The following is a 27,121-nucleotide window of genomic DNA, read 5'->3' as shown; positions in this document are numbered from 1 at the left end:
GTCACATCTACCTTCCTGCGCTTCGATATCCATAACCATCTTATCCAAGATGCTATCCACGAAACAGCCCCCACTCAAATCCCTCCTCTCCCTCCCCGCCTCGATACGTCCAGCGGTCTATGCATCATGTCAAGCTCGAGGCATGGCGACAATACAAGAAAAGCAGCATCCAAAGACCGCCATCTTCTTTCCGGGACAAGGAGTCAACGCGTCGGAATGGCTACGGACTGGCTCGAAGCATTCCCGAAAACTGTGAAACCCATGCTTGAACAGATCGACGACACTCTCAACGTGAATTTGACCAAGATAATTGCCGAAGGACCTAATAGCCAGCTTACCGCTACGGAGAATGCTCAACCTGCTATCATGGCGACTTCGATCATCATCCTACGAGTACTGGAGCGAGAGTTCGGTTTCAAACTGGCGGATCGGGTTGATGTTACGCTAGGTCATTCACTGGGAGAGTTTGCGGCTCTGGTTGCTGGCGGGTATTTACGGGAAAAAGACGCGTTGAGATTGGTGAGGAAAAGAGCAGAGGTGATGGCACGGTGTGGGAAGGAAGCGAATGAGGAGGTGGGAATGGTGGCTTTGGTGTGCGAAGCCGATCATTTGGCGTCGATGATTGAAGCCATTTATAGCTTTCTTGGTCACACGTCAGAAGGCGCTAAGACGGATAGCCATTCGGATACTGATCTGCCTCCGGTGCAGCAGGTCTTGATTGCGAATGTCAACTCGAAGAATCAGATTGTTTTGTCTGGAGGCATTAAGCGTATCAACGAGCTTCTCACGCACCTGCGGCAATTCGCTGGACATGATCCGCGCGCTGTACGGCTGAAGGCTGATAGCCCGTTTCACAGTCCTCTGATGAAGCCTGCTGCCGAGCTCATGAAGAAAATGCTGCATCAGACATCGCCTACGGAGAAGGGTCAGGATATTGTGATATGGCCGGGCATCATGCCCTGCGTCAGCAACGTCTCTGCACGACCTTTTCAAAGCAAACAGCAGCTGATGGATCTGCTGGGGCAACAATGCGTCGAGACGGTTCTATGGCATGACAGTATTGTGTATTTGCACAAGGAAGAGAAGGTGAAGCGGTGGATTGGTATTGGACCTGGGAAGGTGGGAAGGAATCTGGTCGGCAAGGAAGTCGGCATGAAAGGTCTGAGTAAAGGTGGTGGTGTTTGGGGTATAACGGATCCTCGCGAAGTGGAGAGTGTTTTGAGAGACTTGGATAAGAGCGAGACAATGCAGGAGGAGTAGAGGCAGCATGCAAATAGATTCTGATGGTCATGAGGTCGACAAATCCAGCGGCATATCTATGCGGAAGCGGTGCGCGACGCGAGGCATGTGTGTGTGATGGCGCTGCAGCGGCGCGTGTGGGATAACATATGCGGCTGCCGCGGCGCGCATTCACTTCTTAGATATTCTTATGAATCCTCAAAACCAGTGATTGACTCCGCATGCGCCCGAGATGTTGAGTGTTCACTCTCAGCTCAGCTTACCGGAGATGCTTGGTTCACGAGAAACTTTCTTCGTGGCAGCTGATACTACGTGCATGTCAGACGGAATAACAAGGCTGGATCAAGGCTGTACGGAATATCTCCATGCATGCTGACCCAGGCCATCTTCTTCGACTCATCAATGCGATGCCAGTGCCGATGCCGCAACTTTGCCTTCACTTCACATCGTCGACCCTGCAGGAAAGCCATCTCCACCCTGCTCACGCCAGCGAATGGGCGGGCTTGTAGCTATCAGCTGCCGGGCTTATCGATACTCGACATTATTTTTTGGTTCATCTGGAGCTTTTGCTTTCTCATCATAGCTACCACGACCACTACCACTGCATCGAACGCGGCGCTCCTGTGTCGCTCGATTGCTGGAGTGGATGCTGCCGCTACCGGGAAGTCCTCGTGGGAGTTTGTTGATTCGGTGACGTGAAGTGTATTCTAATGCAAAGGTTGTGCTTGTGGCGCGCCACAGTTGTTGACAATAAGAAGCTGTTTCCCATCGACTCATTCCTTCACTTCACTCCCCAATTCCTCCTCCCACCTCTCATATCTTGATTAAGACCATATCATCGACGAAAAGCGAGGGCTTATTTTCGAGACCGACCACACCAAACACCACCACCAATCATGTCGAACGTCTCTGAGCCAGAGTTCGAGCAGGCCTACAACGAGTTGGCGTCTACCCTGGAGAACAGTACTCTGTTCGAGAAGAACCCAGAATACAAGAAAGCTTTACAGATCGCTGCTGTGCCAGAACGTGTCATTCAATTCCGAGTTGTGTGGGAGGATGATAAAGTGAGCGAATTTTATCAAGAAACGAACACAGAAGCATACATATCTAACAACTTTTACAGGGAAACTGCCAGGTAAAGGTTAAAGGCGAAAAGAGGAGTCCTCTGGATTGACTAACATGTACAGGTCAACAACGGCTTCCGCGTCCAAACACGCAGCCTGATGGTAAATACGGCGATATCTGGCGTTTTGCGTCATGCCGGCTAAGCGGAGTTATAGGTGGCCTGTCTGTGCCATCAAAGACTGCACATCATGCCAAAATGCCTTGACGGGGCTTCAATGGGAGGTGGTAAGGGAGGTGCCGATTTCGACCCCAAGGGCAAGTCGGACAACGAGATCCGGAAGTTCTGCGTTGCGTTCATGCGTGAGCTGAACAAACACATTGGTGCGGACACGGATGTTCCGGCTGGGGATATTGGTGTGTCGCCTCGAGAGATTGGGTGGATGTTTGGGACTTATCGGCAGGAGAGGAATCGATGGGAGGGGGTTTTGACTGGGAAGGGGGGTGCTTGGGGTGGGAGTTTGATTCGACCGGAGGCTACTGGGTATGGTCTTGTTTACTGTAAGTCGAGAAAGAGGAAAGACGGTCATCTGGCACTGACTGACGACTCTTTGCCCAGACGTCCAGCATATGATTCAGTACGCGTCTGGTGGTAAGGAGTCCTTCCAGGGCAAGCGCGTCGCCATCTCCGGATCCGGAAACGTCGCACAGTACGCCGCTCTCAAAGCTATCGAGCTTGGCGCTACTATCATCTCCCTCTCCGATTCTAAGGGCGCCATCATCGCCAAGGACGACAAGGGCTTCACGCCAGAAATCGTAAACTACATCGCAGCCCTCAAGGTCAAGAGAAAGTCTCTCACCGAGCTCTCCGAGAGCAAAGAATACAAGGATAAATTCGAATACATCGAGGGTGCCCGTCCATGGAAGCACGTCGGCAAAGTTGACGTGGCTCTACCATCTGTAAGAAAACCCCCGTGAATTTTTCATTCATAAAGGACCCTGACTTACACTCCAACCAACCAAAATAGGCAACCCAAAACGAAATCTCCGGCGACGAAGCCGAAGCCCTTATCGCTGCGGGATGCAAGTACGTTACTCGCCATCAAAAACCATCCCATCCCGTCCCGTCCTATTCGAGTCATTTCCTAACCACTTACCATTCACAGATTCATAGCCGAAGGTTCCAACATGGGCTCAACGCAAGAAGCCATCAACATCTTCGAGAAAGTCCGGAAGGAGAAGAAGGGCGAAGGGATCTGGTACGGACCCGGAAAAGCCGCGAACGCAGGCGGTGTTGCGGTTTCGGGTCTCGAAATGGCACAAAACTCCGCTCGTGTGTCGTGGACTTCTGAGGAAGTTGATGCGAAGTTAAAGGTAAGTATAACTCTTTCCCCCCCCCCCTTCCAACCAAAGGATGTTTTTTTTGGTTTGAGACGGGAAGCTCATTGTTGTGCCTGCGCAGGGGATCATGGAGAATTGTTTCCAAAACTGTCTCAATACCGCCAAGGAGTATGTGAAAGCTGAGGATGGAGAACTTCCTTCTCTTGTTGCTGGGGCGAATATTGCGGGTTTTGTTAAGGTTGCTGGGGCGATGAGGGATCAGGTAAGAAATTTCTTCTGAAAATTATTATCTTCTAAATTGAGGATTTTATTTGAACTGTGCTAACTTTTTTGGATCAAAGGGTGATTGGTGGGCTTATTGAGTCAAATTGATCGCGAATGGATTATGCATGTACCCAATTACACACTATACGATACAGCGATGAAAGGAAACGACACAGCGGCAATGGGGTAGAAAAAGCGCTTGCTCTTGATTCATCGTGAGATTCCAAACTAGGATTATATTTTATCGGCTGGTCTGGTATGTAGTAAAGTAAAGTTTTATACAAAACGAGAAATGAATATCATCATGTACAACATTGCTTCGTTCATTACCACATTAGCAAGAAGTGCTGTCCCAGTCTGCGATGAGAATTATTAGCACAGCTCCAACTTGTCCAATGCGATCGGCAGGACAGCACAACTTACATAATTCCCACCCCCAAACTCCCCCTACCCACCCACAATCAAAACGACCCATCCTCCCTAACCTCATGCCCCCTCGTATACTCCCAACCAGGAAGCTTGGTCCCCTCCAACTCCACCCTCGTAATCTCAAGTCCCGACTGCTCAGGCAGCGGCGGATGCAAATTCTGCTTCTCCAGCACCGGCGAAGGTTGCGCCAAAGCCTGCGACTGCACCGTACGACTCCGAATTATATCCGCAATTTGTAATTCTCGCACTCGTCGATCGTTGACTCGTCCTGCCAGCCACTGTTTTCTGCGTTTCATGATGAAGAAGATGAGGCCTGCGAAGAGGCAGACGCCGAAGAGACAGCCTATTGCTACGCCGGCGCGGGTTCCGGCGTCGACGGAGGAGACTTGGGAGCTTGATTGGGGTTCTGGAGAAGGGCCGACGGAGATTTGGGAGGGTGTTGGGGTTGATTGTGGGACGGGGTCGCTTCGTGTGATTTCGAGGTTTCTGGCGAGGGCTTGGTTGATGCTGAGGAGGACGAGGAGGGTTGTTATGCTGAAGTGTTGTTCCATTGTGGGGCCGAATGTGCCGATTGATCGAATCCGTGATGATGATCTGTTTGAGGGTGGATCAGAGATCGGGGATGATTTGGTTTGTTGATGGTCCACTGCGACTAGAGGTAACGACTGACTGGATTCGGGTTCCAAAAGGAGGGAGGAGAGAGAGAGCCGGGCTGCGTCGATAGGGTAGAGTGGTATATGTGTGATTAGCGCACAGCGCCGAACGAAAGGCATCCCTGGGCGAAAGCGTATCGATTAATCAGAGTGGTCGGGATATCGTGGTGGCGCAATGCTTCTTTCGCTTTTATCAAGATTGATTGCAGATTTTGAGCAGCACAGATCTATCCTTGGTCATTTCACCCTCCACATTGGGCTGCTAAGAAGTCTGTAAGCAGTCTGCAATGGTCGCTCGGTATTGGCAATATCGGCTAGATACTTCTTGAAACAGTTGCAGGTGTCGTCAGATGTTTCAAGAGCGAACCGTTCCTGGTGACATAACAGTGCATGACGATCGCACCTCAGCGTGGAAAACTCGCCTTGCCAGTTCTTGTTGTTCGTGATGCCACATCAGAAGCTGCCGTATGTATGTACATCTCGTATTGGCAACAGACGGATAAGTCCAACGCTAAAATAGCTGATTGCGTGCGCAGCCCGACAAGGTTCTGGTCATGAGTCGTCAATACAGTCATCCCTGCAAGAATGGTATTCTTGGCGCCGATTGGGCTCTTCACATACCGATGAGGCTTCAATCGAGTTTCGTGAAGATGAGAGCACACGAACAACCAAGTCATGTAGGGTTCGTTCGCCTCGTTGAATGCTTGGACCGTCGAAGATATGCGAGATGTAATCTCAGGTGCTTTGAAAAGAGATCTCTCGCGTGAGCTTTTACAAGGTCCAGGTGAACACCAGGTGTCGCGTCTTTGGCAGGGTGGCGCCAGGAACGTCGTGACAGATCCAAGTGTGGTGGAAGCTGTATCTCTCCATGTCATAAGTTGGGGTTTAGCGTATGGTGCTTGTGGGAGCATTCGTCGGTGGTCTCTGAGAGCTTCGACGAGGTTGACAGGTGAGTGGAAGGCTGAGTCGCGGGTCGCACGAGGCAAGGTCCTTGGGACTTGGCAAGACCATATCTTTTGCTGGCAGGAAGATGTCCAGGGCAACTCGGTATCCGTCTTGCCGCATCAAGGCATTTCGTATCTACGGCGTCTGAGCTCTGCTGCCAGAGGCCGTCGGGTCGGGGGCGTCCATGCGCAAAGCTGTCAGCGCGGATAGCTCGCCCCGGCAGCCACGAAGACCGCTCTGACATAGAGTATGCATTCAGAAGTAGAACCTCTCCCATCGCTTCAGAGCTCGCCCACTTCTCCTTGCAGGATATCTTCGATCGCCAAGCCAACCATGCCTAGCACCACGTGACCACGAATTTAATTTGACACTGTCGACATTTCGGAACACGACCAGGGTCCAAGTACCGCGGCGTTTCAATTGGCTGCAGTACCGCAGAGCCGCATATCCAAAATAACAACCTCATCGCCGCTGACTCTGGTTTCGCAGAACAACGAAACTCCCTCATCAGCGCCGTTGTAGCAAAAACCCGTCCGACTGCGGACTCTCCACCAAGTTCTTCACCTTCCCGAATCGTACCGTTGCGGCAGACACAACACAGATTTCAAAATGGCGCGTGGCAACCAGAGAGACAAAGCCAGAGAGAAGAATTTGGCCAAACAGGCACAGGAGGTAAGAAGATAGCGAAGACACTACAGCATACAGATCCCCTCGTTTGATATTCCTCCGTTTTCACTCTTTCTTTCGCTAACACTCGCACCAGAAATCCAAAACCACAGCCTCAGGAACACAGCAACAGCGTGACAAGGAAACTGCGGCGGAGATTATGAGGAGGAAGCAGGCCGAGGGTATGTCTGATCGATTCATCATTGAAGAAAGGGCTCTGAGATTGCTAACTCACACTTTCTGATCTTCAGCCGATGCCAAGAAAGCTGCTGCGGCTGCAAATGGTGCGAAGAAGTAGAAGCCACCTCACGATCCGATAAGACGTCTCCTGAGGTGTGACCTGGCTTGCGGCTCTTCATGCTTTGACGTTTATGTTATTACGAGCGTTCACGTATTGTACTGTTCCACTGCTGCGGTAGAGAAAACAACTTAACCAATGTTTGTTGCTTGTCACCTCCGATGGACCACACGTGAATGCTGTACTTGCGTCATGCGTTGCAAAGGTTGAAAATGGTGAAGGTCTTCTGTACTCGCGGTATCTCGACTGAAAGGGAAAGTGTGAAAACGTTGAATGGCTAAAAAGCACAAACAAGAAAAGCAGTAGCCTGGCTGTGTGCCAGAACAGTCCCAATCCCCATCTCCCTCGCAGACCATGCATGCCAGAATTTCCTGATGTACTACGAGGCCCGTCCGCCCCAAGAGGTAGGATGTATACTTCGGAAGACCTTCTCGTTCCCGACAGCCTCCTGGTCTACATCTTCCCTCCTGCTTCGTCGCTTGCAAGTCTCCTTTGAGCCCCATGCTCGGCTCTGACGCTCCGCGTCTACTCATGTGCCTTTCTCTGCTGCCCACTTCAGCCCCTTAGAAAAGGAAATATGCAATCAAGAAGCTGAGCAAGCACAGAGCTGCAACGATCTGAACGGGCACACCTCCTGATGGTGATGACTGCAAAGCTGTAGCCGGTCCAGACTTTCCCGTGGTCGCAGTATCTCCGACCGTCTTACGCTGCCGTAGTCCTGTGGCCTCAGCCGCTTGGGTTTGTAATCGTGATATAGTAGCGTTTGCCTCGTCGAGCTTCTTCTGGAGTTCGGCTTGCGAGAGGCCAGTGGCGCTAGAAATGGCAGCTGTTGCGGAACCGAGTGTGGAGTTGGACGGTGCAAAGTCGGGCTCCGGACTCTTATTGTAATCGCTGGCCGCGGAGTGGCTCGGTCGTTGTGGAGTCACGGCTGGTGGCGTGGGAGAAGTGTATGCAGGTGGCTCTTCATCGTGATGAGAGACGCCGTTCGTAGCAGCAGCAGCAGCACCGCTACCATCTGCAGGCAGAAAATTGACCCGAATCTTCTTCTCTTGAATGCTAGACTTGGCAGACTGCTCGATGTTGGCCCAGATCTGCGCGACATTGTTGACGTCCCTGTCGGCAGAAATGGCAACCGACTGAACCAAGAACTTGTCTCTGCATCGTGTGTCTGGTGGAGGGTCTTCCTTCATGGCCTGGAGAAGCACTTGCACTTCGACCTCGCCATTTGCCTCGATGCGGCCAGAGTTGGGTCGTACGCAGTATCTTGAGGAAAGTCAGCATCCCTCTTCAACCCGCCTCGGTGTTGGATTGCTTGGTATACGTACTGCTTCGGAGCGGTGGTCTTGACCTTGAAGGCTACGGGATCGCTGTTGGGATTACGAAGGCGGAGCACCTGGGAGACCTCGTGGGTGAAGGGGCCTGATTAGGCATTATTAGTCTCCTGAAGCGCAACTTCTCCCAGTATGCACAGCACATACGCTTGAAGCCCAGCTCGGGTGGGTTGAGCTCGACCGACATTGTCCCTTATCACTGTGACGCTATCTCGAGTCGGATATCCAGAAGTTGGGGTTGTTTCGAATTGCTAAGCTGGCCTTTGCGACGTTCCGAGGTAGTCGAAGGAAGGCACAGGAGGACGTCGCAGGTTATGTAGGTGGCAGAATGTTCGTAGACAGGGTGGAGAGCTTTCCGGCACCGTATGCTAAAGGTTTCCGTGGTCGACGATGAATTGGAAAGTGTCGTGGTGGCTGGAATAGAGCCCAGAACCTGGTCAAGGCAGGAGCGCAAGCACGGACGCTCGCGACGTCAGTGGAGCAAGCACGATTCACATGCAGGCAGGCAAGCGACGTGCAGCATTAACTCCACCTGTTCACGAATCACGAGCTCCACGCAATCCGAAAGCCGATTTGCAAATTGAAGTCGACTTGTGCAACACAGAACTCTGAACATCGGCTCGCGCTCGACCACCCATTAGAAAACAAGCACCGCAGCTTCCGCATCAACCAACCGAGCTTCCAGATCCACGCCACTGCACAAACGCTCCATCAAGGTCGCTCACTGGGGCAACATGGCAGGCGACCTCGATACGCTCGTTGACATGGGCTTTGAGAAAGAGAAAGCACAACACGCACTGAAGAAAGGCGGCAATCTCACTGGTGCTATTGACTGGCTGGACAAGAATGCCGACAAGAGCTTAGAAGACATCAAGGCAGACGAAGCTGAAGATGCCGAGGCACCACAACTCGAGGCTGGCGAGCAGGCGCGATCCATGATCTGCAACGAATGCCAGAAGAAGTTCCGCAGTATGGCGCAGGCACAGTTCCACGCCGAAAAGAGCGGACATACCGACTTCGCCGAATCGTCTGAAGAGCTCGCTCCGTTGACAGAAGCTGAGAAGGCGCAACGCCTGGCCGAGCTCAGGGCCAAGCTCGCAGAAAAGAGAGCGGCTCAGGCAATCGCGGACAAGGCAGACCAGAAGCGCAACGAGGAAATTCGGAAGAAGCACACCAAGGAAAACGATGACGCAAAGGAAGAGCTGCAGCGGAAGGAGCAAATCAAGGAGGCGCAGAAGAAGAAGCAGGAAAAGGCCGATGACATCGCCGCCAAGCAGCGTATTCGCGAGAAAATTGAGGCCGACAAGGCGGCGCGCAAGGCGAAGGCAGAGGAAGAGAAACGTATGCGCGAAAATCCGAGCGCTTATAACCCAAGCGCACCCTCCGCGATAGCTGGGGGAGGAGCCTCTCTTGCCTCCGCAGCCCCCCCTAAGGCCAACCACAGTGAGGCTCGACTCCGTCTACAGACCACGGCAGGCAACATCATGAAGACCTTTCCCGCTGAAACCACACTTTTCGAGGTCGCAGCAGCCATCGAACAAGAAAATGGTACGAAAGCGACATCCTTCGGTATCAACTTTCCACGCAAGACCTTCGCGTACGAGGATTTTGGCATGACTCTGAAGGAGTGTGGACTCGTACCTTCCGCGGCATTGAATGTGAAATAGCTCACCTGACTGGAAAACGCGTCTGGGATTCGTTGGGCAGCTGAGGGTTTAGGTGGAAGGGCTGGATATCGATTTAGCGAGGCGTATGGGGGCGGCATTCATCGAAATGAGCATTCTGGTTGTTGTAGATAGAGTTCCATGAGATGAAGAATGAATTGACGTTGTGTTGTGTTGCGTGTCTCGACTCTAACATTTGTCTCTATATGCTACGGGCTCCGTCTCGCAGACCGTAGCCTCTTCTGGCTATCGTTTTCGAGAGCGAATTGAGACTAGGGTCAACACCAGCCATTGTCTCCGAGCTATGGTATCAGCCTCGCCATGGGTAGACTGTTCTGTACGTCACGAGACAGAGCGAGCGAGTACTGTCCGCCTTGACTACACCCTATCTTCAGGCCATGGTCTCAGATTCGCAGACCGTAGGCTCTTCTGGCTGTCGTAGGCTTGGGCGAGCAAAAAATTGGTACATTATCGCATGACTCGACCCCAGTGGTTGCGTCAGGCTCGTCTGTCCACACAACGTAGAGAGCGAGCTGAAATCATGCATTGCCTTCAATCTCATTGTCAACTCAGCAGGCTATAACATCGGCTTCCAAGACCTCAAGGTATGCTGTGCTGTCTATGAGAGCGATTCTGCTGGTGTCGTACGAATTTTGCCTTCCCACGGAGCTCCAGTTCATAAAGGTGGTAATTAATATCTGCGAGCTCTTGATCCTCTGCGGACGGCTGCCAGTAAATTGTCCTGGTTCTGACGCCCTCTAAGTCGCGTACACCTTCAAGATCGATGGGCTGTTTTCTGTCGTGCTGAAGTTCTTGCGGAAAAAGGGCTTTGCGGCATATCGGATAGGAATTTTGTTGGCGAAACCAGACTTGTATGCATTCATGGCCAAGGACCGGACTACTACCGCGTGACTATCAGCCTTCTTGCTGCGGTTCTTGCATACTCGCCCAGGCTTTCTGTTGGCCTTCATAGAGACCTGTGTAGTATCCGGCATAGTACCAAGACATCATGAGATTCTTCAAGTCTTCGTTCTGGGCTGATAAGGTGTCAGCGCAAGCAAACATCATGCGATGGATTCACTTACTTGAAGAGACAAGCGTCGGAAGCAGACTCCCCAGTCCATGAGGAGCAGGCGGAAGGGCAGACACATTAGTTTGTGCAGTGCCTGCCGGTCCGGCCACAGGTTGTGGCGCTGATGAAGCCGTCTCTGCTTGTGATGCAACCAGAGCAGGGACGAAGTTCGCAGGTGTGGTTGAGGGTTTCAGAGCTCCATTGGGCCCGCTCGTCGCTTTCGATGCACTAGATGATTGAACCTGTTCGCCTCTCGCAGCTAGACTGTGATATTTCTGAGACATCGTTAGTGACAGGACGCGTGGAAGAGCAGGCATAGAATAGGTCAGACCTTGTACTCTTCGAATGCATCGTTCCAGTTTTGTACAAGATCAGAATCGTCCCAGACCTCCTCATGCGAGAGCTCTCCGCCTGCGTGATTCGCCATGGTGTGATCTGTAATATAATTTCAGTTTTGATAATTATTTCGAGACGATGCGAAGATGTAGCAATGTAGATGCGCATCTCGAGGCAGCAGGGATCGCATCGGCTGTCGGCGAACTCAAATTGAGCTTCAGAAAAATGTTGGCCCACTTCGATCTGTGCATTTTCCACATCACAATCACATTGCCAGGCATTGTCACATATAGCAATCATGTCGGCCAATGCTAAGGGAAAGAAGCGCAAGTCCGGCGACAGCGTTGCGCAACCTGCGAAGAAGGTGAAGACAACTACCACGACCGTCAAGTCAGCAGACCGACCAGCACCGGCGAAATCTGCGCTGAAGAAGAGCAAAGTCGAGACGACTGTGACTGAGAAGCCGAAAGATAAAAAGGCTAAGCCTGAGCTAAAGGTCAAGAAGGTGGTCGAGAAAATGGAAGAAGTTGGGCCCGTGGTGTCTGATATTGACGAGGAGGAAGACGGCGGCGCCGAGCTCACCGCAGACCAGACAGCGGACTTGCTTGCTGGTTTCTCGAGTGACGAATCCGACGACGGGGATGGCGATGAAGGCGTAGACATTGCCAATCTTCCCGCGGCGCCTACCACGGGTGGAGTCCAGAAAGTCATCTCCAAAGCATCGAAGCAAAAGAGCGACGACCCGGAGAACATACCAGGCGTAGTCTACATTTCTCGGCTTCCGCACGGTTTCTTCGAAAAGCAACTGCGCGCCTACTTCTCGCAATTTGGCACCATAACCCACCTGCGCCTCGCTAGGAATCGCAAGACAGGCAAGAGCAAGCATTATGCTTTCATTGAATTCGAGGCCGCTTCTGTTGCAGACATTGTGGCCAAGACCATGGATAAGTATCTGCTGTTCGGCCACATCCTGCAGTGTAAGCGCATTCCCGCTGAACAAGTCAAAGACGAGATGTGGAAGGGTCCAAAAGGTGTGAAGAATGGGAAGGTGCGGCCAAGGAACAGAATTGAGGGGAGCAAGCTACGAAAGGGAACTGATCGAGAGGGGTGGGAGAAGAGGATAACTCGTGAAGAGCAGAGACGACAGAGCAAGCAAGAGAAGCTGAATGAGTTTGGCTACGATTTCGAGATGCCTGCAGTAAAAGGTGTTGATGCAGTCTCCAAGCAGAAGGCAGTGGAACCAGCCAATGCTGAGGCTAGTGCTGAGCAGGAGGAGGGTGGCGCAAAGCTCGTCGAGGAGCGGGAGAAAGAGCCTGTTCTTGAGGAGACCGTTGTGGCCACGATCAAGTCAGGTCCCAAGGGCAAAGCCGTAGTAGAAGGGAAGATCTCGAAGCACAAGACCAAGGCCGGGGGTGAGAAAGCCACAGGGAAGAAGCAGAAGACCAAGGCATAGGCGCGAATTCGCACTGCTTCATCTGTCTGCATCCCGAAGACGGTGCTACCTCCATATCACATGCTCTGAATAGCACAAGTCTTGTGTAATATGAGGAGGTTCCTAGGGCATGTGAACGAGAGTGAAGCGGGCAAGGCCTCTGGCACGTGCCTCTAAAGTAGCACAAGCCTGGTCAAAGCTTTGCGGAAACTCACCTGGCAGCGGCCCTCTTTAAACGCAACCTGAGTCTCTTTCCAACCTTGCTTTCTTACAGTACATCAAGACAAGATTTTCAAATTTCGTCAGGAGCCTGGCGCACTTCCACCTTGGTTCATAATAGAACAAGGCAACATGCTCAAATTAAAACTACCTCGCGAACCACATCGCCGCCGATTGAGGCATCAGGAACCCGAACTTCCACCTATGGATACAATGCGCATCAAAGTTGACGAGATACTTGGCAAGACCACAGTCGCGACTTCGGATGACCGAGTCAAAGCTCAGTACCGTCGAATTCAGCGCGGAGTTTTGCTATACGAAACATGCAGTAGCGAGGAGCTTCAAGTCTTCTGCCAGCAAAGAGGAATAAGCCTCCCGAGGAGCTCCAACAGAATCACAAGACGCGCGCGAGATGATTTGATCAAGATCCTCGAATCCGCTGACGAGAACATCACCTTTCACAAATACAAGAACCTGCCGGCAGAACTCGGCCTCCTTGTTATCGAAGCCTACATGTCCTCTGTGCCCAGTTCCAACATTTCCGCCACGCCACCACCCATTTGCGGCGTCTCTCGCTCCCTTCGCCACGACTCCATGATCATTTTCCACCAGACCCTCAGACTCAACCTGAGCTTCGACTTTCACAGAGGATCTGTTGATCTGGCTCTCGGATCTCGGTCTATGATAGAAGTGCTGTATATCAGCGAAGTTGAATACATCAAGAAGTATTCCATCCGCGGTTTCTTCGCCCCCGACAGCAAATCCGTCTTCACGCTCGACATCTCCAAGGATGGCAAGAACTATCAGATTTCGAAGACGAACGAGCCAATCTCCGACAGGCAGAAAAGGATTGCTGGGAAAATGTTTGGGCAGATGAAGGCTTCGCTAGACGGTATGCTTGCTGGAAAGGGGAGGATTGTTCTTCGGTTCTCGGAGGTTTGGGGATGGCGGAGAATGTGGGAGATGGCATTGAGGGATGTGGAGGATGAGGATGGTGAGAAACATATTGGGAGCTTGAGCGGCCCACCTGCGCCACCCATGATGATCGGCGCGTAGAGCTTTCCCTCGATAGTTGCATAATTGGAGATGGGAAGTACATCGGCGTTGGTTTTTTCTGCTTTTATTTTGGATTTTGGGGTCAGGAAGGTTATGGGTACTCTGTTTGTACTTTGAATTATGTCTTCAGTACTCTCCAATACCATAGTTTTGGCTTCGATGTCTGTGTGGACGTGAAGGTACAACGTCTTCTATGCTAAACCATATACACTCCTGAATTGCCTCATCGCGGAGATAGGTTACGGTGAGATTTTAAGACTTCACCTCTCCCCATCTCAGCCCTCCCAGGAAGGATATACGTTGAGCTATCCAGTGCGAGACCACATGAAAAGCTGTGCAACCTCACCGCAGAGTCAACTCATCGTAGTCTTCAACTCTACTCTTCATAGAACATTGGAGCCTTCTCAGCCAAGAACACTCTCCGAGCTATTGCGCGCAAAACCGCATGCAGTCGCGCACCCCTTTCTCGCAGGGAACGATCCAGTGAGACTCAATTCCTAGCCTCCTGCCTGCTTAGGATGTTTAAGGCTTCCAATGGAACAGTATACGTCTCGCAATTCAGTGCGAGCTCGCACACACTCCTGTGCAGCTTCCAAATGGAGTGGACCCAAGGTGAGAGTCCAAGTCTTCACCTTCCGGTTTCCAGAATGCCTAACGCTCTCCTCAGAGAACGCGTTATTTGAGCAGTCCGTTACGAGATCGTGTAAAAATCTCTACAGCCCGATTATGGAACTAATACACAGTGAAGGTCCAAGTCTTTACCTCCTCTGGTCTAAGACAACTTGCCTTTTCCGGAAGTTGAGCCTGCGGTGAGCAACTTGGTGCAAGATCATAAATGCTCATATGTAGCCTCATAATGAAGCCGGCTTACCGTGAGAACTTACTTTTCACCAACATTCCAGTCAGCATCTCGGAGAAAGACACAGAGGCGGGCGCTGCAATGCGAAGTGACCTGTATTCCAACGGAGCCCCTTTCCAGGGCCGGCTCATGGTGCGTTGTACAGTTCACCTCTCTTCCAGTCAGCTTCCGTGAGAATACTCCAAGCCGAGCTATGGATTACGAAACAATATGTATCCCAACGTAGCTACAGCGTAGAGTCAGGACCGGTGATGATGTAGTACTCACTTTCCTTTTGGTCAGCTTCTCTAAGAAGGACCTTGAGCTGGGCAATGAGAATTGCAGACAGACGATTCCAGCGTAGCCTCAGTGTAGAGTCTCGTCTCGTGAGAATGTGACTTTTTACCATCTCTTTCGGCGAAGAACTCTGAGGACGACTACCAGCCAAGAGATTTGATGTGAACTCACATACATGTACGTTCCTGAAGGACGCTTTGACTGAAGTCGAAAGCGGTGCCGTCGCGCACCCTCACTACCTTTCCGCGCACCAACTCGAGCAATCCTTGTGAGCGAAGCATTCCAATGCGAAATCGTATCTTCTCGTGGGAAAATAGAGTCTTGCTTCTTTCTAGGCGTCTCTCCGTGTAAGTGGTCCCGATGACGGCCTCGCTGCCGTCCGTGTATATGACGAACCGCCGTCTCGAGACTCGCAATCCGGTTGAGGCTCTGCATGTGCTGTCGACAGAAAGCACATCAACGATTGCCAGCGAATGCAACTTGGGATTGGCTGAATGCAGGGAGGTGAAGGATGCTCGAACTCAAAGCATCCTGGAAGCCTTTGCAGATCCAGGCCAAGCAGGAGCAATGGGAACGATGGGCTGACTTGATAGACCGCCAAACAGCTTTTGTGTGAGTTGGCACAAAGTTCACATTTCCACTTAAGAAGTTGAAAGTTGGAGGGAAGGAGAAGGAGATCCTGTGCACAGGCCAACGAGGAGAATGGCCTTGGCAGACGCGGACTGCAGCAACAACGACGACCTCGACCTAGACGTGTCAATCATCCCATGGAGTCAGCGAGGGTCATACCTCAGCCTTGCGACCAAAGCTGGGAGGCGAGGCTGCCTCACTCCTGGAAGTGATGTGTATCTCGTTACTCACTGCCGCCAGTTCGGCTTTCCACTCTTCGCCCTTCGCCCAATTCCTCCAGGACATGCACTGCCTGCACCATCCGGCTTCCAACGCGCGAACCCCCTCACGACAGTCAAGGCAAAACCAGGTATACTGTCTTGGCAGCATGAAGGATCTATCTTGACCCAGGTCGCCTTCCTTCACGATCGATGTCTCCGATTCCGCGGGACTGTTCCCTTTACTTTCGACACCGATGCGGGGCTTGAGAAAGAGGCGTGTAGTGCGTACATGTTTTGCAGACCACATGTAAACGGAACGCCAGACTCGATTGACTACGTCTTTAACAGCATGCCAGGATATCGCTTCATTGCGACCCGAGGAAAGCTTAGCCAGATCAATGGCAATAGACCAGAAGTTCTCGACAAGCGCATTGAGATAGCTGGAACGGAAGAGAATCCTGAATGGGAGCTTTTGGCATGCGAGTTGGATATGACAACAGGCGATGGTGATACAATGAATACCTGCGATGAGTTCGTTGACGATGTCAAGAGCACTCCATTCGAATCAACGGTCGAGCGGACCCAAGTCGAGTTTCAACACTTCGCAAAAAGTCTGTGTCCATGGTCTACAACGGCTTTGTCCCACACCGAGAGTTTGGCCAGCTATGTCATCTGGGCAACCACGATCCGTGCTGGCGGACACTTGACTCGCGAGGCCATCCTGATGAGCAAACTGTGGATGAACAGGGCTTGGAGTTGGGACAATTGTTTAAATGCTCTAGGTGTCGCAGATGCAGATTTGGAACTTGCGCTCAATCAGCTTCTGCTTTTCAGCGATCTTCAAGCTCGTAATGGCCGTTTGCCGGATTCAATAGACTGGCTGTTCGTGGAATGGGGCCACACAAAGCCACCTATTCAAGGCTGGGCGATTGCAAGATTGCTTGAGATGAGAGGTACCGACATCGACTCTAAGACTTTGCACTATCTATACACGTCCACTGCACGCTTTACTGAGTTCTGGTTACAGGAACGGCGTGGGAGTATCTCCCGCTTGCCGTGGTATCCGCATGGCAATGATAGTGGATGGGACAACTCCACTGTCTTTGATGGACAGTCAGTCATCATCGGTCCCGAATGCGCAGCGTACCTGGTCATTCAAGCCGATACTCTGGCTGATCTTGCTAAAATACTTGACCGCCCTTCGCAAGAGTCCGAGAGATGGCGCCAAGTGAGAGACGCTCTACTCACGGCACTGGTCGAAGAGCTTTGGGACGGTAAAGCCTTCTTGGTCAAGAATGCTCTGACGGGTGAGAGGAAGCGATCGACCTCACTATTCACACTCATGCCTATCGTCGCTGCAGAGTACCTTCCGAAAGAAATCGTCGCGAAAATGGTCGATGATCTCTCCAAACACTTGACATCGTGGGGACTTGCTACCGAGCAGCTTGACTCACCTCATTACCGGAGCGACGGCTATTGGCGTGGGCCGATCTGGGCTCCCTCAACGCAGCTCATCGAATCAGGGCTGCGCCGTGTAGGGTTCACAGAGCTCGCCAACACCATTAGCAGCCGTTTTATTGCGCTATGCGAAAAAACTGGATTTGCCGAGAACTACGATGCATTGAGCGGAGCCGGTCTGCGGGATGTCTCCTACACCTGGTCTGCTGCGACATATCTTACGCTGCGGAGAGAAGCTGCGGCGAGAGCAGAGGCTCATAAGGGATGAGAGAAAAGCCATGTATGAACACACTGGCCGCGGTGATTGATGCTAGTGCGATATAGAACTCAAGTTAGTACACCTCGTTTTCGTCTCATCACTCGTCCTGAGTTGCCCTCTCCGTTATTTCATGCTCTGCAAACCGGAAAGCATTGACTTTGGCATGCTTGAAGGCTCTGGTCGGCGTACGTCGCTCGAACAAGAGATCAAGCTCAAATGGCGTCCGATCTTTGCACTCCGGCAGTCGGAAGAACGTCCACGTCAAAGCGATGAGACAGATTGAAGCCCATACAAAGCCCGCCCTTCCTCTTAAATTCCAGGCAGTGGGGTTGAGCATTGGAGGGCTCAAGAAATTGGCACCGATTGCCAGCACCTGATATGCAGACCGCGCAACGACCACTGTCCTCTGCCGCAGTCTTGCAGAAGGCACCTCCGGTACGATCGTGAAGCAGACTGGACCAATCGTCAAAGAGTAAATGAAGCTGTGTAGCACCAGCATGACACCTGACGCGTAGCCGATTCCTGAAGACAGCCTTGGAATACCCATCGCGCCCACAATCAGCTCAATCGCGAGCATTCCGGTAAGGCCCGTCAGATACAGTGCTCTCCGGCCAACTCGAGCACCGACAAACCAGGAGGCTATTGTCCCGACGCAAGTGAGACCGGTCATGCCGAGGCCGAAGCTGAACGCGTGCTGCGGGTCAAATCCAGCTTGCTCCAGGAAGTAGGTGATATTGCCACTCAGCCAAATGCCACTCGCGACTTGACAAGCCCAAGCCATTGCCGCGATCTCCGTTCGACGAAGGTTGCTGCCCTTGAAGAGGTCGTAAAACGTCGTACCTTCCTGCACATTCTTCTCATGCTCATTGGTGTAATCAATCAACTGTAAGTAATTCTCCAGCTGCTCCTCCGGCATGGTCGTAGCGGTCAGTCGTCTGAGCGCCGCTTTGGTGTCGTCACGTCGTCCTTTCCTCATCAACCACCACGGCGACTCGGGCGCCAAAAAGACTATGATGGCGATGGGAACAGGCCAGAACCACTGTGTCGCAAACGGAATCCGAAACCCCCATTCATCATGTCTTGTCAGCGCCGCCTTCATCGCTCCCGTAGCTATGAATTGTCCAATACACCAACAAAGATTCAAAAACGAGGTCAGCACTGCGCGCAAAGCCAAAGGCGCTATGTCAGCCGCATACGCACTCGCCATGCCCTGGAACATCCCGAACGGAATGCCCGTGATCAGTTGCCCGAAAAATAACGTGATGATGTGATGCGCAAAGAAGGTAATGAAAATTGCGGCTGTGATGAATGCCAGGGCGACGTGCATGGACCTCCTGTACCCGACTTTCTCCACCATCCAGCCCGCGAGAATCAGTCCTATAATGCCTCCGACTGATCCTATGGCGTTCGTAGCAGATTGCCATGAGGCCGAGACTTGATAGTCGCCGTTGGGGAGTCTTTTGCCGAAGTATTCGCGGAATTGTGGGAGAGAGAAGATGTTGCCGAGAAGGGAGTTGTCGTAGCCTTCCATGATGATTGCGAGACTGATTCCTATGGAGAAGAGGATTGCTTTGGGGAAGAGAGCTGTTGCTTCGCGGAAGGTGAGGGCGTGTTCGTCGTCGTTGGCGGCTTGGGCTCCCAGTAAGGACTTTTGTGGTGATATGTCTTCGAGGCATGTCGTGGAGTCGTTGACTGTTGGACCTTTCTTGGGGCTTGAGAGGGGAGGTGAAGGTGAGGAGCTGGTTGGCCGGATTTGCGGCGTGCCTTCTTTCTGTCGTTCTTCCATTGTGAAGCTGCTTCGATTCGAAGGGTGGTGCTGTTGTTGCCGGTCTGACCGAGGCGGTGTATATGGATATATTGGTGGTTCTGATGTTGCAGAGGCGCCGTGTTACTTTGGCGGTATGTGTGGTATCGACCGGGCAAGGATTGGTTGGGTGCTCCAATAAGCTTCTCTAGGTGAAGCCTGAAGTAACATGTATAAACCTGGTCAAGTGCAGGCGCCCAGCGCGGACTTGAGATTGTTTCCATCGATCAGCATCTGTCCGACGCCGTACTGCCCCGCTGGATATTCTATGACACGCCCGGTCGTAGCAGCATTCATTGTGCACAAGCAGCCAGCTTCTTTTCCATTGCGAGTCTTGATTAATATTGGCGGCGGTGCAGGTGCAGGTTCGATGAGACGAGTCTCCGCAGGCACTGGGCAGACAGGAGCAGCAAAGGATTCGGAAGCGGGCAGAGTAGTGCAATTGAGCATGTCACTGTCGTGATATTGCTCTATGCATATATATCCTTCTTGCTATTCAATAATAATGTCCCCTATCTGTTGCCATGTGGGCTTTGCACCTCATCATCAGGCAATGGCAATAATAATGGCAATTGGCTATGCCGCGCCGTGCACCCCGGCCACGATGCCTGCTGATCACGAAGGCATAATCTTAAGCCTTAAGCTCACCTGTGGTATTCTAGACCGTAGGCACCGGGGTGACAATCACGCTCCAGGACAGAAGAGCAGGCATCCGCGCAGAAGAATGAATGATGCCACGCGTTGACATCGACCGCACGAATGATCGCCCACCATCATGCCGCCGGATTCTGCTTTGAGGGAGATTGACCTTTCCGCATCCAATCTTTGCTCACTATGGCGTCGCCTCCGCTGTGGACTCGGCAGCGGAGCCAGCGATGGCCAGGAGCGTCGCGAGAAACAGCGGTGGCGCCCCGTACACTCCTCAGCTTTCGAGTATGAGCCTCTGGGAGATGCCAATGAAATTCGCCTGGTGTTCATCAGGAAGTCGAATTTCACCGGCGAATGGCAGCTGGCTTATCACATAGTCCACGCCCGCATCGACTCGGACTACACCGCTGTCTCCTATACCTGGGGTGATCCCAATCGCAGTCGCTGGATCCATTGCAACCAAAAGCTGATCCGAGTCCCTCTCAATTGCGAAGACCTTCTCAAGTCGCTGGCCGACGCAGATATCCCGGGGCCATTCTGGATCGATGCGCTTTCCATAGATATGGACAACATTGAGGAGCGGAACGAGCAAGCCGGACGAATAGCAGATATCTTCATCAAAGCCAGCCGCACCGTCGTCTATCTGGGCAGGCACGATTCGCATTCTGCCAGGGTGGTGCAACTGATGCCAGAAAGCAGCAACGACGATAACTTCATTACGTCCGAGCTGAATCCGGAAGATGAAGATCACGCTCGGAAATTCCTTCAGCGGCCCTGGTTCTCGCGCACATGGGCAATGCAAGAAGTTCTCTTCTCCCGCAACTCCAGAGTACTTGTGGGCGGCGCGGTCATCAGCGATATCAAGCTGCATCCTTCCACAATCGACCTACAGGAACTGCCACTTCTGGCCGCCAGTGTGCACATGACCCTGCCGAATGTCCTGACCACTTTGACGAATCTTGGTCTCGAGTCGCTGTCCAGCAGACAGTGGAAAAGCTTCGAAGAGTGGCAGCTTGGCGTCGGCAGAGGCACGCTCTGCAGCGCGACCTATCAATCTGTTTTCCAAAGCCAAAAGAGCGGCCGCCCTATGCTACCGTTCTATCGCCTTCACGAGCTGATGGAGAAGACTCGTGGACTGCATTGTTTTGATCCTCGAGATCGAATCTTCGCCATGATCTCGCTGTTTCAGAAGCCAATCCCAAAGTTCATCACGCCGGACTACGCCAAGAGCATACCGCAAGTGTACACCGATCTGATGTGGTTCTTCATTCGCCTCGATATCTCAGATGCCCTCAACTCCGCCGGTCCTGTTCGAGGAGACAGTGTGCTGCCCTCTTGGGTCGTTGATTGGAGGCAGCCATTGAAGGAACGACCGATGAAGCGTGATAGTTGGCGAGCCGGTTGGACACCTGGCCACAAGCATATGGTCTCTGCGCGATATGGCAACGTTCTGGCGCTCAGAGGCGTGCAGATTGGCAAGATAGCAGCTGTTGGCACGCAATCAAAGCTTCCAGGCCCTGGCGACCGCTGCTCGATCCAAGATGCATCTGCACAAATAGAGACGTGGAAAGTGGAGTGGCAGTCGATATCACGCAGCGTTCGAGGCGTGCGGTACACATTACAGCAGACCGAGAGAAGAAAGTTCATCCTGCGCCAGGCCAGGGAACTTGAGGGAGACTATCGAACCGACTCTGTAATTGCTGCGTCTGGAAGATCACGGCAATCATCAGAATCAGTTACCGGACGGACTATCGAGAACTATCTGCGTGGCTTCGAGACCAGATTCTATGGCACCGATCAGCTAGCACATCCTTGCATAAATCGCCGCCCCATCATTCTGAACGACGGGTCGCCTGGGTTGGGACCCGCGGCCACCGTGGCGAGCGATGAAGTTTGCGTCTTTCTTGGCGTTCCGACGCCATTTGTGGTGCGACCTCTCGGAGACAAATGGTATATTGTCGGTCAGTGCCTAGTTGAGGGAATCATGCATGGCGAGGCTGTCAAAGATGTCGATTGGGATTCGGTCAGCCGGCCAGTGCCGAAAGCTCCGCTGCATGACTTCTTCATCCATTGAGACTGAAAGGTAATCATCCCTGCGCGGTAGATGGTTGGTGTCTTACAGAATACCCAGGGGTTGCGTGGCGTTCAGGTTCACATGCCAAGCTGGTCTTGGAAGCTTTACACTCATTGCATGGTTTGGTAAACGATACATGTTGACTTCTCGCAAATACATCATCAGGATCTATACGCATCGCATCCCTGTCAATTCCAACTCGCGGCGAAATCGAATGCGTCTCCCTGGCGCGAGTTCCGGGCTCTAGAGGCCCCCACTACTCAAGTCGTAGACGCAGATGGCTAAGGTACAGCCTTGCCATTCGCATTTCCTTAAGATTCTCCAGCATTGCATCAAGTCGCGCAGTCGCCAGACTGCAAGTGATCAAAACCGTTTCGACAGTTGCGCTCCGGCACACGACAACCAAGGACATGGGTCTGAATGGACGCATTACTTTTGATTTAGGCTTCCGGGTCTACCACCGTCAGGGAAACTTCGATCGTTACAGCCGCATCGCATATGCATGTGAACGTCCCGTCCTGTATTGTGAGATCCGAGTATGACATGGACTGCAGAGGCACTGCATGCATGCATGCTTCATGCTTTCTCTGCCCTACCGACGCCGAAAGAAATGTTTGTGTTTACTGATCAAGAATTTCGCCCAACACTCGCATTCATAACCGCTAATATCAATCTACTCAAAGGAAAAAAAAAATCCTCCCCCAAAGAGCGTAATCTATCACCTCACACCATCTCAGCCACAGACTTAATCTTAAAAGGTCCAAATCTCAACCTCCCACCCGCAGCCGCAGCCTTACTCTTCATTCCCGCAACCGTCGAAACCGCACCCCCCAGAAACCCTCCTTTCTCCTTCTCCTTCTCCCTCTCCCTCTCCTTCTGCAATTTATGAATCCGACTTTGCTTATGCAGCAGCAGCCGTTCCTCTCCAAAATCCCACCCTCCCCCCCGTCCCTTAGCAGCAGCAGCAGCAGTAAACGTATCCCCACCATTCTGAACCCTCAACCAAGACCCCAAATCCTCCAAATCCGCACACGCCGCATGAATCAACTGCCACGTCGACCTCACACTTCGTTTCCCGATCCTCGTCGTTGCGACGTGTCTGTAATCCACAGCCCCGCCATCTACTAAAGGTTTCCATCGCATACTATAGAATCTCGACAGGTGGGACGCGTGAGAAGTTTTCGGCGCGAGGAGTTCATCGGGTTCGTCTTGGAATTTTTGGCGGAGGAGGTTTTCGGTTGTCCAGAGGCTTTGCAGGGATTGGGCGCTTACGCCGGAGTGGAGGGTGGTGAGGTTTATGTAGGTTCCGGAGAGGATGGCGATGTCTGAAGGAAGGGATGGATGAATGGATTAGTTTGTTTGTTGGTGGTTGGGGGGGGGGGTTTAGATGCCGAACTCACCTCTCCAAGTTGGTGGGCCTAGAGTTACGATTCCGCTGCCTTGTTCGATGGTATCGATGAATCGGCGAACGCAATGTTCAAGTGGACTGTCCGCTACGTCGGCGTAGATATCTGGAGTGGATCTTTTCGCTTCGTAGCGTGCTTGATCGTGAGCTTTGGCGCTGAGATGGATCTTCTGTCTCAAACGAATGACTGTGACACAGGCTAGAGACAGTAAGATGCATATGTATTCTGCCGCGAGTTCGAAGAGGTGTTGATCAAGCAGGAAAGGTCCCGAGAGCTGTTCCCAAAAAATCGTCACTCGCGCTGCTGAGGGCACTTTCTTTGCTAGATCAGTGACTTCTCGGATTGCTGTGGATAGAGCGATGGCGAGCTGGTCTTTGGTTTTGTCGAGGACGAAGAACTCGAACCAATTCGGAACGCAGAAAGTTTTGCCGGTTGCTTTTGCTTGGTGGATGGATCGTAGGAAGAGCATGCGAGGCTCATTTTGAGGCTCGTTTGCTGGATGCTCCATACGTTGGCGATATTGGAAGCAGACGGAGTGGAGCTGTCGACCTCCATTCCTTTGCGGATTTGTATCACCATTTTATCGAACTTCGATACCAACCTTGTGATGGATGGCATCACTGGGCAGGATGTTACGACTGCAGAAGCCGGACGCCGAGGCAGGGCGCGAATGGAATCGGCCTAGCCAAGATATGTATGTTCCTGCAGCTCACGATCTTGCTGTCAAGGGCACTTGGGACACATGTTGCGTGAGGTTCTCTCCCGATCCGAATGTGATTTGCTGCCCTAGAGCCGGAAGTTTGGAGGCTTGTGAGAGATTTACCAGGGCCAGTTATCATCAAATGGGCGTGGGGTGGTCTACGGGCGAGGTTAGTAGGTTACAGGTTATGAGATGCTTGCTGTGCGTGGCGGTGTTCGGCCAGGATGGATCCTTGTCTGCTTTCAATAGCGCGTCAGCTAAGCCAGCGTGTAGGAACAAATAAAACTTCCTGCTTTCAAGCTTTGCTCGATATGTGCGTATGCATAGAATAGCTAGCTGCATCATTGCATGCTCCGCAGATCACGAGGTAGATCTGTGAGACGGTAGATCTTTCACGCCCGATCCAGGCAGCTGGCTTGGTGGTAAGTCGCGAATCTAGGACCACTAGTCGGAAACCTAGATGTGACTCGATAGAATAGTTGTGTAATCATTTTGAGTGGAGATGTTTAGAATATTAGCAAAAAAGTCGCGTAGAGGCCTTCGAGTTGCTACGATTTCCGACTACGAATGCACCTGATCATTCGGGCCATTTCCTTTTCCCAAGCATCGATATGCCCATTGTAAATCTCAGCCGCTTTAACGACTTCCGCAGCCTCCGCCTGACAACAAAGAGTCGCAGCTGGCTTCCCGGGGACCATGTTGAAAAGATCTTTGACGAAGTCATAGGCCAAGCTGTCGTAGTCTTCTGGTATCTGTCGAGTGTGGACCTGACGCAGGAACTCCAAAGCATCAACCGCGACCACCTCTTCTTTAGTGTCTTTCGTAACGAATGCGTACCGGAATTTGTTGCCTATGCCTCTTTTAAAATCTCCCACTGGTTTGGGGCCGAAAGGATCCTTAGGATCATTGTCCAAAATGTTCTTGAAGCCTTGCGCCGAGGTTCCCACGCATATTAGAAGAGACCACGAGCCCATCTCGATGGCTTTTGCCTTGGCGAGCGGTTCAATGCAATGCTGCAGCGGCTGGATTGCACATAGGAAGCGTGCAGTTCTGCTGGCAGTGGCCAGACATGACCTTTGCGCTGGGTAGTGTCAGTATAGCCTGACAGAAGCTGCAGTGCATCTCGACTTACATCAACCGTCAGAGCCTTTGCTACACCTGCTACCCTCGGTGCGTAGACCATAGGCGATGAAAAATTAATCTTTACATCGTTCAAAATTTTGTGCAATGCGCCAGGCAAGATCGCAATGAGTTCCGCTAATGGCAGCACGGCGTCTGCAAGGGGTAGTGGTAGAATCCGTGCGCCACCTTTGTTATCGTCATAGGGTGAGACCTCCCTGATCGCCTCCGACCAGACCACGCCGCCATCCTGCAGATGGGTGATCTTGGTGCCAAAACCCGAGTGTGCGTAGAGAATCTGTACCAGCGGGCTTCGAGCGCGTGGCTTGAATTCCAGTAGCGGATTGAGCTCTGAAAGCCGTTAGCTGTATTCTGAGGCAAAGCAGAGATGGTAGAATACCCTCCGAGTTGTTAAACATGTTCTCCGCATCCACGGCTTCTCGAAAGAAGCTCGGGTGGGTCAATGTTAGAGCTGGTTGGCTCATTGCCACAGCATACGCCTCTTCCCCCGAGATGCTCTTCGTGTATCCAAGATGGAGGCTGTCGATTCGATGTCGTTGTATGAGACCAACGATATGTTCCGTGGTCAGATCCCTCATGCACGGCAGAGTAAGGTGCAGCTGTCTGGGGCGGTCTTGGTCGATTTGCTTCAGCAAGTTCTCGAGCATCTGGCTTGTCAGTCCATGGAAATAGGTGAGATCGGTCTCGTTATGGCCGCGTGTGGCGAGTGCAAATAGCACCATACCAGAGGACTCAAAAATTAGGCCAGGTTTGTCATGCAACGCTTTTATGATGCGCTCGTGAAGGTCCGGTAGCAATCGTGCTTCATTTAGCCACGAGAGGTCATTCGGATCACTTTTCCAGGCTCTGTTGAGTACTTCAGCAAAGCTTTTCTCTCTCAACGACTGAAGCTGACGAGCTGAGTCTCCTAATGCAGCGTCATGAGCATTGTCGTTCTGACCAATCTCGAAAGGCTCGCCAGGCCACGCGCTCAGCAACGCTGCTGTTGGTATCATCGGCGTCAAAGTCCATGGGTCTGAGCTCAGACGAGAGCTCAGACGGAGGCTTTCGTCCAACAGATCTGGCATCGATTTCACATACGCGGCAAGATACTGCGCTGCGTTTAGCGCAATATTCGGTCGCGGCCCCATGTTTCTATTTGCCACACCCTCATCGTTGCCATCTTCCCCGTCGCCTCGTTCATCATCGGAGGACTCTGCACAGCATGGGACATTTTCCGGCGTGAAGAAGAAACAGTACCGTGGCTGATCAGGCTTGCTGACATCGAAAACAGTAAACCCATCGTTATTATCGCATTGGCTCGGAGCGATCGAGAGCGGCAGAGGATGAATCCAAGCAGAGTATCCTTCTCCCTTTCCGGAAGCGCCAACAGAGAGAATGCTAGCGAGTATAGGAAAGGCAGTTATCTTGTGCTTATTTTCGTCCTAGGAAGCTAGCTATCAGACTCATAGTGATCGATAGCGCGCTCCTGTGTTGGCGATGATGAAGAGTTGATGTCGCTGTCCCATCGTGGTTGCTAGTTCTCCTTCACCGGTGCGATATCTCAGAAGATCGTATTGACCAGCGAAGAGTGCCGATGATGGGCCATCGCCAGCTTCAGAATGCTGCCACCTTGCATATACTGTATATATGACTTGGCCTGGTCACCAACATAATCGCT

At 52.1% G+C, this 27,121-nt stretch overlaps 14 protein-coding genes across 14 annotated transcripts; 8 read left to right on the top strand and 6 right to left on the bottom strand.

Moving 5' to 3' along the window:
- Positions 1–216: 216 nt before the first annotated feature.
- Positions 217–1,447, top strand: MYCFIDRAFT_214560 (uncharacterized protein; the record flags this gene model as incomplete). The annotated part of the gene is made up of 1 exon (XM_007926403.1): positions 217–1,447. The coding sequence occupies one exon, from the start codon at positions 217–219 to the stop codon at positions 1,258–1,260; it is 1,044 nt and encodes a 347-aa protein (XP_007924594.1). The 3' UTR covers positions 1,261–1,447.
- Positions 1,448–2,051: 604 nt separating this feature from the next.
- MYCFIDRAFT_214559 (uncharacterized protein) lies at positions 2,052–4,219 on the top strand. Its single transcript, XM_007926402.1, has 9 exons — positions 2,052–2,303; positions 2,363–2,374; positions 2,427–2,465; positions 2,520–2,862; positions 2,921–3,261; positions 3,330–3,388; positions 3,468–3,675; positions 3,764–3,904; positions 3,984–4,219. Exons 1-9 carry the CDS (start codon positions 2,136–2,138, stop codon positions 4,002–4,004), a joined length of 1,332 nt encoding a protein of 443 aa, XP_007924593.1. The 5' UTR covers positions 2,052–2,135; the 3' UTR covers positions 4,005–4,219.
- A 148-nt stretch (positions 4,220–4,367) lies between these two features.
- On the bottom strand, positions 4,368–4,886 carry MYCFIDRAFT_195153 (uncharacterized protein; the record flags this gene model as incomplete). Its single annotated transcript, XM_007926401.1, has 1 exon — positions 4,368–4,886. The coding sequence occupies one exon, from the start codon at positions 4,884–4,886 to the stop codon at positions 4,368–4,370; it is 519 nt and encodes a 172-aa protein (XP_007924592.1).
- Positions 4,887–6,542: 1,656 nt separating this feature from the next.
- Positions 6,543–6,843, top strand: MYCFIDRAFT_134278 (uncharacterized protein; the record flags this gene model as incomplete). The annotated part of the gene is made up of 2 exons (XM_007926400.1): positions 6,543–6,605; positions 6,697–6,843. 2 exons carry the CDS (start codon positions 6,543–6,545, stop codon positions 6,841–6,843), a joined length of 210 nt encoding a protein of 69 aa, XP_007924591.1.
- Positions 6,844–7,130: 287 nt separating this feature from the next.
- On the bottom strand, positions 7,131–8,602 carry MYCFIDRAFT_162825 (uncharacterized protein). The gene is made up of 3 exons (XM_007926399.1): positions 8,376–8,602; positions 8,223–8,316; positions 7,131–8,160 (listed from the first exon to the last, which is right to left on the bottom strand). Exons 1-3 carry the CDS (start codon positions 8,413–8,415, stop codon positions 7,461–7,463), a joined length of 834 nt encoding a protein of 277 aa, XP_007924590.1. The 5' UTR covers positions 8,416–8,602; the 3' UTR covers positions 7,131–7,460.
- Positions 8,603–8,962: 360 nt separating this feature from the next.
- Positions 8,963–9,895, top strand: MYCFIDRAFT_187177 (uncharacterized protein; the record flags this gene model as incomplete). Its single annotated transcript, XM_007926398.1, has 1 exon — positions 8,963–9,895. One exon carries the CDS (start codon positions 8,963–8,965, stop codon positions 9,893–9,895), a length of 933 nt encoding a protein of 310 aa, XP_007924589.1.
- A 912-nt stretch (positions 9,896–10,807) lies between these two features.
- Positions 10,808–11,391, bottom strand: MYCFIDRAFT_195150 (uncharacterized protein; the record flags this gene model as incomplete). Its single annotated transcript, XM_007926397.1, has 3 exons — positions 10,808–10,869; positions 10,978–11,239; positions 11,296–11,391. 3 exons carry the CDS (start codon positions 11,389–11,391, stop codon positions 10,808–10,810), a joined length of 420 nt encoding a protein of 139 aa, XP_007924588.1.
- Positions 11,392–11,598: 207 nt separating this feature from the next.
- Positions 11,599–12,753, top strand: MYCFIDRAFT_195149 (uncharacterized protein; the record flags this gene model as incomplete). The annotated part of the gene is made up of 1 exon (XM_007926396.1): positions 11,599–12,753. The coding sequence occupies one exon, from the start codon at positions 11,599–11,601 to the stop codon at positions 12,751–12,753; it is 1,155 nt and encodes a 384-aa protein (XP_007924587.1).
- Positions 12,754–13,083: 330 nt separating this feature from the next.
- On the top strand, positions 13,084–14,007 carry MYCFIDRAFT_195148 (uncharacterized protein; the record flags this gene model as incomplete). The annotated part of the gene is made up of 1 exon (XM_007926395.1): positions 13,084–14,007. The coding sequence occupies one exon, from the start codon at positions 13,084–13,086 to the stop codon at positions 14,005–14,007; it is 924 nt and encodes a 307-aa protein (XP_007924586.1).
- Positions 14,008–14,863: 856 nt separating this feature from the next.
- On the top strand, positions 14,864–17,049 carry MYCFIDRAFT_195147 (uncharacterized protein; the record flags this gene model as incomplete). Its single annotated transcript, XM_007926394.1, has 6 exons — positions 14,864–14,998; positions 15,334–15,410; positions 15,478–15,489; positions 15,653–15,754; positions 15,832–16,925; positions 17,000–17,049. The coding sequence occupies 6 exons, from the start codon at positions 14,864–14,866 to the stop codon at positions 17,047–17,049; spliced, it is 1,470 nt and encodes a 489-aa protein (XP_007924585.1).
- Positions 17,050–17,329: 280 nt separating this feature from the next.
- MYCFIDRAFT_182206 (uncharacterized protein) lies at positions 17,330–17,779 on the bottom strand. Its single transcript, XM_007926393.1, has one exon. It carries the CDS (start codon positions 17,708–17,710, stop codon positions 17,555–17,557), a length of 156 nt encoding a protein of 51 aa, XP_007924584.1. The 5' UTR covers positions 17,711–17,779; the 3' UTR covers positions 17,330–17,554.
- MYCFIDRAFT_214557 (uncharacterized protein) lies at positions 17,697–19,836 on the bottom strand. The gene has a single exon (XM_007926392.1). The coding sequence runs from the start codon at positions 19,473–19,475 to the stop codon at positions 17,787–17,789; it is 1,689 nt and encodes a 562-aa protein (XP_007924583.1). The 5' UTR covers positions 19,476–19,836; the 3' UTR covers positions 17,697–17,786.
- Positions 19,837–20,268: 432 nt separating this feature from the next.
- On the top strand, positions 20,269–22,215 carry MYCFIDRAFT_214556 (uncharacterized protein; the record flags this gene model as incomplete). Its single annotated transcript, XM_007926391.1, has 1 exon — positions 20,269–22,215. One exon carries the CDS (start codon positions 20,269–20,271, stop codon positions 22,213–22,215), a length of 1,947 nt encoding a protein of 648 aa, XP_007924582.1.
- Positions 22,216–22,938: 723 nt separating this feature from the next.
- MYCFIDRAFT_195144 (uncharacterized protein) lies at positions 22,939–26,591 on the bottom strand (the record flags this gene model as incomplete). The annotated part of the gene is made up of 5 exons (XM_007926390.1): positions 22,939–23,540; positions 23,616–24,178; positions 24,895–25,343; positions 25,454–25,791; positions 25,841–26,591. The coding sequence occupies 5 exons, from the start codon at positions 26,589–26,591 to the stop codon at positions 22,939–22,941; spliced, it is 2,703 nt and encodes a 900-aa protein (XP_007924581.1).
- Between the last annotated feature and the right edge of the window lie 530 nt (positions 26,592–27,121).

The sequence above is a fragment of the Pseudocercospora fijiensis genome (assembly GCF_000340215.1).
Source record: "Pseudocercospora fijiensis CIRAD86 unplaced genomic scaffold MYCFIscaffold_3, whole genome shotgun sequence".
Taxonomy (NCBI): Eukaryota; Fungi; Ascomycota; class Dothideomycetes; order Mycosphaerellales; family Mycosphaerellaceae; genus Pseudocercospora; species Pseudocercospora fijiensis.
This window is presented reverse-complemented; position numbering and strand designations above follow the sequence as displayed.

Excerpts from the sequence above, each read along its gene's own strand:
- MYCFIDRAFT_214559 (XM_007926402.1), top strand. The coding sequence starts at position 2,136 with ATGTCGAACGTCTCTGAGCCAGAGTTCGAGCAGGCCTACAACGAGTTG. Across the intron at positions 2,863-2,920 it reads TGGGTATGGTCTTGTTTACT|ACGTCCAGCATATGATTCAG; the intron begins GTAAGTCGAGAA and ends CTCTTTGCCCAG. Across the intron at positions 3,262-3,329 it reads TTGACGTGGCTCTACCATCT|GCAACCCAAAACGAAATCTC; the intron begins GTAAGAAAACCC and ends CAACCAAAATAG.
- MYCFIDRAFT_162825 (XM_007926399.1), bottom strand. The coding sequence starts at position 8,415 with ATGTCGGTCGAGCTCAACCCACCCGAGCTGGGCTTCAAGC. Across the intron at positions 8,317-8,375 it reads ACCCGAGCTGGGCTTCAAGC|GCCCCTTCACCCACGAGGTC; the intron begins GTATGTGCTGTG and ends ATGCCTAATCAG. Across the intron at positions 8,161-8,222 it reads AAGACCACCGCTCCGAAGCA|ATACTGCGTACGACCCAACT; the intron begins GTACGTATACCA and ends ACTTTCCTCAAG.
- MYCFIDRAFT_182206 (XM_007926393.1), bottom strand. The coding sequence starts at position 17,710 with ATGGCTTTTCTCTCATCCCTTATGAGCCTCTGCTCTCGCCGCAGCTTC.
- MYCFIDRAFT_214557 (XM_007926392.1), bottom strand. The coding sequence starts at position 19,475 with ATGGAAGAACGACAGAAAGAAGGCACGCCGCAAATCCGGCCAACCAGC.